Source organism: Anolis sagrei, chromosome X (genome assembly GCF_037176765.1).
Source record: "Anolis sagrei isolate rAnoSag1 chromosome X, rAnoSag1.mat, whole genome shotgun sequence".
Lineage (NCBI taxonomy): Eukaryota > Metazoa > Chordata > Lepidosauria > Squamata > Dactyloidae > Anolis > Anolis sagrei.
The window spans coordinates 45,990,694-46,004,562 of NC_090034.1; the positions used below are offsets into that span (position 1 = coordinate 45,990,694).

Consider the following 13,869-nt stretch of genomic DNA (forward strand, 5'->3'; position numbering starts at 1 on the left):
GTTGGAGCTAAGACCAAAAAAAAGACAGAAGAGACTGTAAAGCAGAAACACAATACAGGAAAGGAGAACAAAACAACCTCCACATTTTGCTGCGGAAGACTGTAACCATACCCTTAGGTGATGTAAACTGTTCTTACACTAAGAAACAGAATGCTAGATGAGAAAAAGTATGCAAAGGAATTTCTTTAAAAGATCAGTTTTGCATTTAATTTATGGTACCAGGGAGCAGACATGGCTATTCCTTGACCTCCCCTAGTGAGAAACAAAAGAGTTAAAGTATCTGCAGAGTCCAGACTTTCCATGGGTATGCAACAGCAAGGGGGAGAAAGGCCTTTTTGCATCACACACTGCTTGAGGCACAGGACTCTGTCCAAGTCCTGCAAGACAATGGCACCTCTGTTTTATAAGGGAACTGAAACACTTAAGGAGGCAAGGGGAGGGGAAGTACTGCCCACTATGGTGATTATAGCCCCAATTACAATCTTCACACATATCCAAGTGAGGGTAACAGCCTCATGGACCTCTGCAAGCAAACATGACCAACACTCCCAACTACAGCCATTTCCCGTTGGTAAGTCACAGGAAAGCTTTGACAACCCTCTTATAAGTCCAGGACTAGATCAATACCCAAATACTGTAGTAATCTTCTATGAAACCTACAGATAAAGTTCTCTATATAAAGACAAACTGAATAACTTCACAGGCACAGTCCAGACCAATATGAGAAAACAGAGCAAAAAACATGTATAGCAGAGAGGCCTGGCTGTGCCTGGACTGTGACTCTGGAGACCAGGGTTTGAATCCTCACTCAGCTATGGAAAGCCACTTCGGCAATCCCACTCTATCAGTCTCAGAGGAAAGCAAAGACAAATCTTTCTGAACAAAACTTGCCAGGAAAACCCTTCAATAGATTTCTGCAAATAAACCATTAGATATCAGTGCCCACCCAGAATCCTAAAAATGTCAGGAATGTCAAGTATTTCTCCACATCCAGAGTGAAATACAATTAATACAATCAAGTAAAATTATCTGAATACTCAAAAACTGTAATTTTAACCCTTCTTTGTTGCAAATACTAAGAATTTGTCAGTGAATTGTGCCTAATGCATTCTTCACTATACTGCCTTTATACCAGACAGTGTTTCACAAGCCCTCTGACAACAAGTGAATGTGTGATCAACAAGTACACTAAATAATTTACAGACCAATGTCCAAAGAATGAATATGCATCTGCACATCAATTCACATTGTTGTACAGTCCTTGCATATGAAGAAATATTTTGAATACATATAATCAAAGGGTAATTTTAAAGCTCATCAGCGTCTGTACCGGAAGACTGTAGCATCTGAAAAAAGTAGAACCACTGGATTACAATTTACTCATACTAAATATAGTAAGCAATATACTTTATAAATATCAACCATCTATAAAGTAACACCTCAAACTCAAACATATGTGAAAAGGAAATTGAGAGGCTTATTTTGAGTCATTTGGCAAGAACATTTTTGGATGGACTTGATCCTCCCCTCATGAAGAAAACCAAACCAATGGTAGATTAGACACAAACAAGCCATAGATTTTAGATGCTGTTTAATCACAGAAGTTCATAGCATTTACTAATAAATACCTAATGAATAGCAGTAAAAGAGAATGTTATAACTGTTTTTATTCTGAAAGCAAGAAATTTAACTCACCACAACAATGAAATCTTCTAACAGAACCAGTAAAGAACTGGAAATCATTTCAAATACAGTACTGCAAATTAACAATGCACATGACAAAGCTGCACATAATAAAGGAAAGATGAGATTAAGCATCCCTCCATGGAGAAACGGCACTGGTGGAGTAAAACACCATCTGACCAGATGGCAGTCACAAATACCTCAGTGAATTTATGGAATGCAACAGCTGTAGCTTGTAGATTTCAATACCCATGGTCTTCAAGCATACCAGAAAGTTACCCTGCTTGTTTCACAAACAACATTAAATGTGTATGCTTAGGGAGAGAACCCCTCAGTCAAATCAGAAATCTGTTCATTAAAGAACAACTCAAACATGTGAAGGTATTTAAATTATTTCAACACTTATCAAGATCCCCAGCCATTTTCTCTCCCATGTGGGAAACCATCAATGAATCCCAGGAGCTGTAGGCTATATTTCAGAAGAAGGAATGGGAAAAACCACCTCTGACTATTCTTTGCCTATAAAATTCATGGGGGTCACCATAAGTCAACAACTGACTTGATGGCACAGAAAAACAGACACGTGAAAGGTACAAAATTATCAGAAGGACAGAACACAGGTAGCCAATTAGTTGATGAACATGATAATGCTTTGAGGGAATTATCAGAGGCCCATTTTAGACTTCCTGTTCCGTAGGTGTTACTGCCGACTTTAAATTAGCACAGCAATTTAATACTGCAAGTCTAGTAATAAAACCAAGATTTTCCTGGGGCACATCTGAACTGAACACTTGGTTGCTATTAAAGGAGTAACGGGGATGCCACATATGGATCTCTGGTACAGGTTATTTCAGTGATAATGTTGCAAGAACCAGGTAATTTCAATCACATGTCCTTACACTTCTACAAATGTAAAGAGCTACTAAAAATCCTTCTGCACCAAAAAAAACTACAGTATGAGCTTTGAACATTAAGAGGTTGTATTTTATTAACAGCAGGGATATAATCAAATGCATGGTTTCACCTCCAAGACTATTGAAAAATGATAAGCCAAAACTAAAAATAGACGTTAAGATCACTGCCAAGAGAAGAAAGGGTATATATGCCTAGAAATATAATAGTACAAATGGAGCTACAGGGCTGAAGCAACAACGACCAAGCTCCAACCAGCATATGAATGGACAATACGGGGCAGAACTCAATGGCCTGACTCAAAATATGACACTTTCCTTCATACCTACTAAGACAAGATTGATATAGGGGAATCTCCATATAGGAGATATAGCTATAGGGGAATCTCTATTGGGGGTTTTCTTACATGAGAGGGAACCTCCAGTAAATGAGGTATTATCAGACTGGTGGAATACTTGAGGGTTTTTAAAGTAGCATAGTTAAATATACACCCCCAGTTAGAGAATCATTAGGAAGGAAAGGAAGGATGAGGACTTCTATACTCACACATATATAATCAAGATCAAGTGGGAGCAAATACATTGCATATTTTAATTATTAAACATGTAGTTACTCTGCACTGTCTAGAAGTCTTCAGAGAATGGTTGAAATACAACATATTAAATAAATATGCAAATGTCACAAGGGAAAAGAGGCTGCCAGAAACTAAACAGGACTATTCAGACATTTAACATTTTTGGTAACTCCCACTGGCTGCTGCAATACAATTAGAATTGTGGAAAATATATATGAAAATGGCTGCATTTGCAAGACACTGATGGCAAAAGCATTTAAACACAGCACATAAAAAGGCTGAAAGTATAACATGATACTCAACTTACTTTTTGGATTGTGAACCATTTTTACAACCATCCCAACCAAGGCTAAGTTTTGCAGACGGGAAGGGGGGTGGCCATACTAAATGCACTCTTGTGTTTACTCACAAGTAGGCTCCATTAAGTTCTATGGAACGTACTTTTTGGTATTGTGTGCAGGCCTGGGGTATGAGGTACACCTGGCAAAGGGAAACAATCACAATAGGAGTCTAACATGCCAACATGGAAGGAAGAGTAAACTGAGACCACAATACATATACACTGGCAAATGTCCAGGCAATTTCTGAGTCTAGACTGGGGAAGTGGCAAAGTGAAAAAGCTTTCAGAGCCTGAGGGTAAGCTAGGGGCTAGATTAAGTTTTACATACAGCTTCACTACATCTATTGAAATGGTACTTGCAGAAAAAGTGATGAACCAAGTAATATTCGTTGCAGTGAGTCGTTGGAGTTGGGACTAAAATTGAATTTAGCCTAAAGGAAAGTAAGAGATGGAAAACTTTTAACTTATTCATTGCAGGTTTTTGTACAGAAAGAATATCCCTAAAGCCATATTATGAGATATATCAAAAAGTAAGGAGCGATCAACCTGTTTGTTTTTGTAAAAATTCAGAAAATTTACAAAATAAAATGACTTTTTCATTTGAAAAGACTCTTTGCTAACAAGAACTTATATCCAAGGTTTGCAAAACGCCATATACATAGCTTGAATTGAACCATGTTGTCATCCCCAATCTTAACCATGTTTACACAGAATCCAATTCCACGTTCAACAGCAGTTATTCAATATTAAAGCCAACAGAAGAGGCTTGTTCAACTCATTTTTGTTCAACCAAAAGAATCTTCCACTTCAGAATGCAGCAACCTGAAAGCAACTGCAAGACAAACATCTTTATTAGGGCTAAATAAAAATATTACACAGAATAGTATGCGAACTGTGAACTTCTTCCAAGCAATTCTGCAGGTTGGTTTTTAAGCAAAACCAGAATGCTGAACTCCTGGGGGGATTCAAAAGTTTGCTCACTACTTGGCATCACATTTTGGTTGGCAGAATGGGAACTACGCTGTTATTTTTAGGTTATCGTTGCTTCCTAGAGGATCAGCCTGAAATTTTTGTACATCAAGAAAAATATTTGATTTTACTCGATCGGTCATTTTCTCTTCCTTCCCCAAAGCATGTTGAGGAGGACACATGTCAGAATACTTTTCTCCCAATTTTGGTTTTGTAAAAAAAAGAGACCTAAGGAGAAAATATGAGGTTATGAGCAAAAGGACTGGGAACAGAGGTGAGGAACATAAAAATACAGGTTAAGCAGCCCTTTTCCCAAATCCCCAAAATGCTCCAAAATCCCAAAATGTTGCAATAGCAAACACTTTGCTTTCTGACGGTTCAAGGTAGTTAACTTTTGTTTCGCGCAGAAATGTATTTTTTAAATGGTGTGTAAACTGACCTTCCAGCTGTGTTTCAAAGATCTATGAAACAGCAACAAATGTGGAGTTTGGACGTGAGTTTCCATCTGTAACAAACTTTGTTTTGTGCCCCACAATATGAAAAACAGACCTCCTGGCTGTGTTTCTAAGGTGTCTATGAAACAGAAAGGAATGTGGAGCTTGGACTTGGATCCCATCTCCTATGCCTATGCAAACACTTCTCAAATTGAAAGGGAAAACAGGCAAAATCCCAAAAGACAACTGGTCCCAAGCATTTGGGAGAAGCTCAAGGCAAAGGAAGGAGGTGTGAGTTTAGATGAGGGGAAGACTTCCTAATGCAAGAGAATTGTGTGGAAAGTAAGGTTGGGGAAACCGAGGCGAAAGGGGAAGAAAGGAACTGAAAACTTGGGACAGGGATTCTGGGGAGGATTCTAATGTAAGGCACCAACCAGACTGCTCTCCCACTCTCCAAAAAACAAAAGCAAACAAAAAAACCCACCAGTAAAGGGAGAAGGAAATAACAAAACAAAACATAAAAGAAGGAGGGAGTGCTTGGAGGGGAACTGAGCAAAGGCATAGAGCTGAGAGAGAGAAATGTAAGGAGCATTGTGATAGTTCTAATTGGAAAGATGGGAATGGATAGTTCTGAGGGGAAACATGGGATTCGTGACGGGACATTGATAGTTCTGTGGGGAAATTTGGCGATTGTGAGGGACACTGTGATAGTTCTGAGGGGAAATTTGGGGGACATTGTGATAGTTCTGAGGGGAAATTTGGGGGTTGTGAGGGAAATGGTGATAGTTCTGAGGGGAAATATGGGAATTGTAAGGGACACTGTGATAGTTCTGAGAGGAAATTTGGGCATTGTGGGGGACACTGTGATAGTTCTGAGGGGAAATTTGGAGGACATTGTGATAGTTCTGAGGGGAAATATGGGAATTGTAGTAGTTCTGAGGGAAAATATGGAAATTGTGATAGTTCTGAAAGAAATACGGGAATTGTGATAGTTCTGAAAGGAAAGATGGGAATTGTGAGGGAAACTGTGATAATTCTGAGGGGAAAGATGGGAATTCTGGGGAGTTTGTGGAGCACTGTGATCATTCTGAGGGAAAAGATGGGAATTGTGATCGTCCTGAAGGGAAAGATGGGCATCCTGGGAGTTGAGTGAGGAGTTCTGAGGAGAAAGACGAGCATTGTGGTAGTTTTGTGGAGAGTCTGGTGGGGAAAGGCGTACCCCCCCCCCCCCCCAGTTGGGTTGGCCTTGCGGATTCTTTGCTCACCCAGGTCGTCCATGTTTCCTCCTCCGCCGCCGCTCCCCGCTCCGACCGCCGCTTGACTGGAGGCGCCGCAACTTTGGCCTCTGCTTGGCCGCCCCGCGCCTGCGCGCGACGCCCCCTGCCCTCTCCCCCTCCCTTCCCCTGGCCCAGCCAGGACCGCCCCTCGGGGCGCGAGCATCGACGCACGCGCAGAAGGCACCTTCGAAAACTAAGGCGGCCCGACAGCGCCGCCCACTCCCCTAGTGGCAGCGCCTGGGAGGCGCAAGGAAAGAATTGGGAGCGGGGCAGAGAAGGCCTAGGCAGAAGCTGTGTTCAATCGCTTCTGTGCAAATCTGGGAAATGGTGTACTACTATAGACAAATGCAGGAGACCAGAAGTGTTCAGAGAATATCTGCCTAGTGCCTACGCCTAAGGAGACAGAACCCATGACATTCTTTGATGCTTCTTTTAGGAAGCAGAATAAGTGCAATTTGGCAATGCTTTAACTGGCATGGCTCATTGCTATGGGATCCTGGAAGTTTGATTATTTCTGTGGCTTTCTCTGCCCAAGAATGCTCATGCCTCACCAAACTATGCCTGATGCAAGTTTTTAAAAATATATTTTTGTGTTTTTATCTATGTCATTTACTGTATATATATATTTATGTTTGTCTATATATTGTTGTTGTTCATTCGTTCAGTCGTCTCCGACTCTTCGTGACCTCATGGACCAGCCCACGCCAGAGCTCCCTGTCGGCCGTCACCATCCCCAGCTCCTTCAAGGTCCTCCAGTCACTTCAAGGATGCCATCCATCCATCTTGCCCTTGGTCAGCCCCTCTTCCTTTTGCCTTCCACTTTCCCCAGCACAATTGTCTTCTCTAAGCTTTGCTGTCTCCTCATGATGTGGCCAAAGGACTTCAACTTTGTCTCTAGTATCCTTCCCTCCAGTGAGCAGTCGGGCTTTATTTCCTGGAGGATGGACTGGTTGGATCTTCTCGCAGTCCAAGGCACTCTCAGAACTTTCCTCCAACACCACAGCTCAAAAGCATCTATCTTCCTTCGCTCAGCCTTTCCTAAGGTCCAGCTCTCACATCCGTAGGTTACTACAGGGAATACCATGGCTTTGACTAGGCGGATCTTTGTTGCCAGTGTGATGTCTCTACTCTTTACTATTTTATCGAGACTGGAGATTGCTCTTCTCCCAAGAAGTCTTCTGATTTCCTGGCCACAGTCTGCATCTGCAGTAATCTTTGCACCTAGAAATACAAAGTCTGTCACGGCCTCCACGTTTTCTCCCTCTATTTTCCAGTTGTCAATCATTCTTATATATACTGTATATATATTTATGTTCGTCCCCCTCGATGGACTGTCACCTTGTCGTGGTGAGGGGGCTTGCGTGTTCCAATGAAACTGCAGGCACAACAACTGGAATCGTGCAATCCCAGGAGTGGCCACGGGGGAGGTTCCAGACCAAGCACAGTCTGAAGACCCAAAGACCTCAATGGCAGAGCAGGCGGAGGATAATATGGTACATGTTACAATGGCTGTGAAGACGGAAGAAGGCTGCAACAGATTGAGAAGCCACGGTCATTGTGTTAAACTACATCACCAGTGGAACCTCACTCTGTGAAGACTGTGTGTTGATCAGTGTGCACTGACCTCCGCACATTAAAAAAACTCATGCACAGGCGTCTTCCAAAGAAAATAAAAACAAACCTACAAAAGTCCCATGGCGATCAGCGAGTGGTGACGGGGGCAGGACTGTGAAATATGGAAGCCCCTAGTCACAGACTGGCACATGGATGGATATGGACTCAGTCATTCTACCTCAAGGTCCGAGGCAGTTGAGTAGTTCGGCAGCTGTATCCATGACTGAGTAGCCCTTTTGAGGATCCACTCTGCTCACCCCACATGAGGAAGGGGCTAGAAAAGGTGCCCTAAACATAGTCTGCCTCTCTTATCCCTGACTGGACTGCCGCATCCAGTGGGGTCACCACCCTGCGGCCAAAAAAGGAAAATGAACTTTGGTACATGGAATGTACGGACACTGATGGACAACACTGACAGTGAACACCCCGAACACAGAACTGCCATCATTGCAAGAGAGTTGGGATGCTTTAACATCGACACAGCAGCCCTTCAGGAGACCCGGAGAGCAGGAGAGGGACAGCTGAAGGAAGAAAAAGGAGGCTACACCTTCTTTTGGAAGGGACTGCCCGAAGAAGACCAAAGAATGAACGGAGTTGGCTTTGCTATCAGAAATGATCTGGTGAAACATCTGACCGAAGCACCCACTGGCATCAATGAACGACTCTCAACCCTCCGAATTGAACTTGCCAAAAACTAACAGGCAACCATCATAAGTGCCTATGCACCAACACTAGATGCTGATGAAGACATCAAGGAAAAAAATTACTGTCAGCTGGACACCGTCCTATCGGAGATACCTAAGGAGGACAAAATCATCTTCCTGGGGGACTTTAATGCAAGTCGGGCGAGACTTCGACCTGTGGCCAGGGACCATAGGAAAAGACGGGGTTTGAAACAGCAACTTGAATGGCATCCTGCTTCTCACCAAATGTGCAGAACACAACCTTGGCATCAACACGCTCTTCCGCCAGAAAAAAACAAGTTCAAGACATCATGGAAGCACCCCCGGTCAAAGCATTGGCACCTCTTAGACTAAGGAATCACACGTGCCAGAGACCGCCATGACGTGCTCCTCACAAGAGCCATGACAGGTGCTGACGACTGCTGGACAGACCACAGGCTAATCCTAACCCAAGCGCAGACTCCAAGGAAGAAAGACAAGGTGCAAAATGAACACCCAAGCCCTTCAGGAGCCCTCAAATTGAACCCATCTCCAAACAGCACTCAAGGACCATCTACCCACAGAACACCCCGAAAATGTTGAGGAACATTGAAATAAACTGAAGACCTCCATCATCACAGCCTGTGAAGAAAGTATTGGATACCAAACCAAGATGCATCAAGACTGGTTTGATGAAAATGACGAGATCCAACAGCTAATTGACAAGAAAAGGAAAGCCTTCCAAACATGGCAGAGAGACGTCAACTGTGCTGCTAAGAAAAAGATCTACACCAGTGCAAAAGCTGAGGTCCAAAGAAGGACAAGAGAACTCAAGAACATCTGGTGGACAAAGAAGGCTGAAGAAATCCAACACCTGGCAGATACCCATGATGCTCAGGGATTTTTCAAAGCCACAAATGTCATCTATGGACCAAGAAACCATGGCACACAGCCTCTACACTCATCAGATGGAACCAAACTCCTGAAGGACCAAAAATCAATTACACTACGTTGGAAAGAACACTACCAAATTCTCCTGAATCGCAGCTCCAATGTGGCCGAAAAGGTTCTCTCACAAATCCCACAACAACAAACCAGGGATGAGCTTGCAGCACTGCCTAATCTGGAAGAAGTCAGCAATGCCATCAACCAACAAAAAATAACAAAGCCAGAGGACCTGATGGGATCCCTGCTGAAATCTTTAAAGAGGGAGGACCTGAGCTGACACAACAACTCCACCAGCTCATAGAAAAAGTGTGGGTGACCAAGAAAATCCCAGCAGATTTCAAGGATGCCACCATCATCACCCTCTTCAAAAAAGAGGAAAGAATGGACTGTGGAAACTATCGAGGTATCTCCCTTCTAACCTTCACTGGGAAAATCCTAGCAAGAATCCTTGCAAACTGCCTTCTACCCCTCTCAGAAGACACCCTCCCAGAATCCTAGAACGGCTTCCACCACTCCAGAGGAACCGTGGACATGGTCTTAACTGCACAACAGCTCCAAGAAAAATCTGCCTCTGTACATGGCATTCATTGACCTTGCAAAGGCATTTGACACAGTGAATCACAGCGCTCTCTGGACCATCCTCCAAAAAATCGGCCTGTCATTGAACATCGAGAAAACCAAAGTGCTGTTCCAGCAGTCACCAGCCAACCCCTCTCCAATGCCAGAGATACAGCTTAATGGTGTAACATTAGATAATGTTGACCATTTCTGCTACCTTGGCAGCCACCTCTCCACCAAAGTCAACATTGACACCGAACTACAACACCGCCTGAGTTCCACGAGTGCAGCATTTTTCCCAATGAAGCAGAGAGTGTTTGAGGACCGGGACATCTGTAGGGATACCAAGGTGCTTGTTTATAAAGCTATTGTCCTCCCAACCCTACTATATGTCTGCGAGACGTGGACTGTCTACAGATGTCACATGCAGCTCCAGGAACAATTCCATCAGTGCTGCTTCCAGAAAGTCCTGCAAATCTCTTGGGAAGGACAGGCAGACAAATGTCAGTGTGCTGGAAGAAGCAAAGACCACCAGCATTGAAGCGATGGTCCTCTGCCATCATCTCCATCTGCCTGACAACTGTCTCCCAAAGCAGTTGCTCTACTCCGAACTCAAGAATGGAAAATGGAATGTTGAAGGACAGGAAAATAGATGTAAAGATGGGCTCAAAGCCAACCTTAAAAACTCTGGCATAGACACTAAGAACTGGGAAGCCCTGGCCCTTGAGCGCTCCAGATGGAGGTCAGCTGTGACTAGCAGTGCTGCAGAATTTGAAGAGGCACAAATGGAGGGCGAAAGAGAGAAACGTGCCAAGAGGAAGGCGCATCAAGCCAACCCCAACTGAGACCGCTTCCCACCTGGAAACCAATGCCCTCACGGATAGGGCTCCACAGTTACCTATGGACCCACCAGAACACTGATCCTGGAAGACTATCCTACTCGGCGAACGAGGGATCGCCTAAGTAAAAGTAATTTATGTTTGCATGCTTTTGCACCCCGCCTTGGACCATCAGGAGAGGCAGGTAATACTTTACTCAAGTCTAGTGCACCATCTAATCTAATGCGCATCTCAATTTTCAAAACCTTGAAACCCCAAAAAGTATTTGCCGTATTACACAAATCTAATGCGCGCTCTAATTTTGGGAAAGTAATTTAATATAAAGGTGAGCATTAGAACCATGTAAATATGGAAATTAAATGTTGTTATGGTTATTATTTGAAACACAACAAGATTAGTACACAGCAAACAAGATCACTCTGTTGGCTGTTGTATTGGATCACACGTCGGACACTTCCCAAGTGTCTAGGACCGTATGGTGTATCGGTGAATAATGCATGCAGATCCGAGTAGGGTGGCCTTTTGCAGCTGGCAGGTGGTCATTTTGTCAGCGCCAATTGTGTTTAAGTGCAGGCCAAGATCATTAGGAACTGCACCCAGTGTGCCAATCACCACTGGGACCACCCTTACTAGCTTGTGCCATATTTATGCCATATTTATACCCCGCCTTTCTCTACCTCAGCAGGGGGACTCAAGGCGGCTTACAATAGTACATATACAGTGCCTCAAAACAACAAATTCACATAAATATAGTTTAGAATTACAAGGTATTAGACATGGTTAAAATACATTCAAAGTTAAAAATACACCATCCAGAGTTCAAGGTCTAAGGCCGTTCCAAGGTCAAATTGCACATAATTTTATATTCGGAATTCTACATTGCCCTAATTTTCAAAAGCCTGCTCCCAGAGCCAGGTTTTTACTCTCTTCCTGAAGGCTAGTAGGGAGGGGGCTGATCTGATGTCGCTAGGGAGGGAGTTCCACAACCGAGGTGCCACCACTGAGAAGGCCCTGTCTCTCATCCCCGCTAGCTGTACTTGTGAGGCAGGCGGGACCGAGAGCAGGGCCTCCCCAGATGATCTTAGTCTTCGAGCTGGTTCAAAGACTAGAGGAAGATACATTCAGACAGGTATTTTATTTATTTATTTATTTCATATACTTATACCTCGCCCTTCTCACCCCTGAGGGGGGACTCAGGCCGGCCTCACAGCAAACACCATTCGGTGCCATCATAATGATAAGAACAATCAACAAATTCATTAAATAAACAGTCGTTAAAACATGCCAATTAAAATCCGGTTCCGGGTCAATTCATTGTCACTTTGAAATTGCTTATGTCTTCTTCATACGAGCTGCTGTTCAATGGTCAAATGCAAGGTCCCACAGCCAAGTCTTGAGTTTCCTTTTAAAGGACAGGAGGGAGGTGTCTGATGTCTTTGAGGAGGGAAGTCTAATGTCTTTGAGGAGGGAATTCCACAGACGGGGAGCCACTGTTGAGAAGGTATCCTGAGCTTTATAGGCTAAATCCAACACTTTAAATCCTTGTATCATGTCAGCTTTTCCAGTTGTTTATCTTCAGTCCTGCGGTCGCCTGGAATTGCAACATCGACGATCCATATTTTGTTTTTTAACACGATCATTAGGTCAGTGCTGTGCTACAAATTATTATTATTATTATTATTATTATTATTATTATTATTTAAACTGTGTTGTTGTAGGTTTTTTCAGGCTATATGGCCATAGTCTAGAGGCATTCTCTCCTGACGTTTCGCCTGCATCTATGGCAAGCATCCTCAGAGGTAGTGAGGTCTGTTGGAACTAGGAAAAGGGGTTTATATATCTGTGGAATGACCAGGGTGAGACAAAGGACTATTGTCTGCTGGAGCTAGGTGTGACAGTCTTGGACAGCAATGGCTTCCAAAGTGACCCATTTAAGGTGGAATCGGGTGTCAAACAGGGATGTGTTATTGCCCCAACTTTATTCTCCATCTTCATCGCTATGATACTTCACCTTGTTGACGGGAAGCTTCCCACCGGAGTGGAAATCATCTATCGGACAGATGGCAAGCTGTTTAACCTCAGCAGACTGAAAGCCAAAACCAAGGTTACAACAACATCTGTTATAGAACTCCAGTATGCTGATGACAATGTCGTCTGTGCGTATTCAGAAGAAGATCTACAAGCCACTCTAAACACCTTTGCAGAAGCATACACGAAGCTTGGCCTGTCACTGAACATTGAGAAAACCAAAGTGCTGTTCCAGCAGTCACCAGCCATCCCCTCCCCAATGCCAGAGATACAACTTAATGGTGTAACATTAGAAAATGTTGACCATTTCTGCTACCTTGGCAGCCACCTCTCCACCAAAGTCAACATCGACACCGAAATACAACACCGCCTGAGCTCTGTGAGTGCAGCATTTTCCCGAATGAAGCAGAGAGTGTTTGAGGACCGGGACATCCGTAGGGATACCAAGGTGCTTATCTATAAAGCTATTGTCCTCCCAACCTGCTCTATTCCTGCGAAACATGGACTGTCTACAGACGTCACATGCAACTCCTGGAACGATTCCATCAGCGCTGCCTCTGGAAAATCCTGCAAATATCTTGGGAAGACAAGCGGACAAACGTCAGCGTGCTGGAAGAAGCAAAGACCACCAGCATTGAAGCGATGGTCCTCTGTCATCAACTCCGCTGGAGCAGCCACGTTGTCCGGATGCCTGACCACTGTCTCCCAAAGCAGTTGCTCTACTCTGAACTTAAGAACGGAAAACGGAATGTTGGTGGACAGGATAAGAGATTTAAAGATGGCCTTAAAGCCACCTTAAAAACTCTGGCATAGACACTGAGAACTGGGAAGACCTCAGCTATGACCAGCAGTGCTGCAGAATTCGAGGAGGCACGAGTGGAGGGTAAAAGAGAGAAACGTGCCAGGAGGAAGGCGTGTCAAGCCAACCCCGACCGGGACCGCCTTCCACCTGGAAACCAATGCCTTCACTGTGGGAGAAGATGCGGGTCAAGAATAGGGCTCCACAGCCACCTACAAACCCACAAAAATAG

The 13,869-nt window shown here is 43.8% G+C and overlaps 1 protein-coding gene across 4 annotated transcripts in view; it reads right to left on the reverse strand.

Annotated features, from left to right (window-relative positions):
* PXN (paxillin) overlaps positions 1-6,286 on the reverse strand; it is a 49,949-nt gene extending 43,663 nt beyond the window's left edge. For 3 of the 4 annotated variants that reach the window (XM_060785408.2, XM_067473281.1, XM_067473280.1), the window contains exon 1: positions 6,178-6,286. In XM_060785408.2, coding sequence (XP_060641391.1) covers positions 6,178-6,190 — 13 coding nt within the window. In that variant the 5' untranslated portion in view covers positions 6,191-6,286. Of the gene's footprint in view, positions 1-1,695; positions 1,717-6,177 lie in introns of those variants that run through there. The other variant, XM_067473283.1, reaches the window with a different exon arrangement.
* Positions 6,287-13,869: the final 7,583 nt, after the last annotated feature.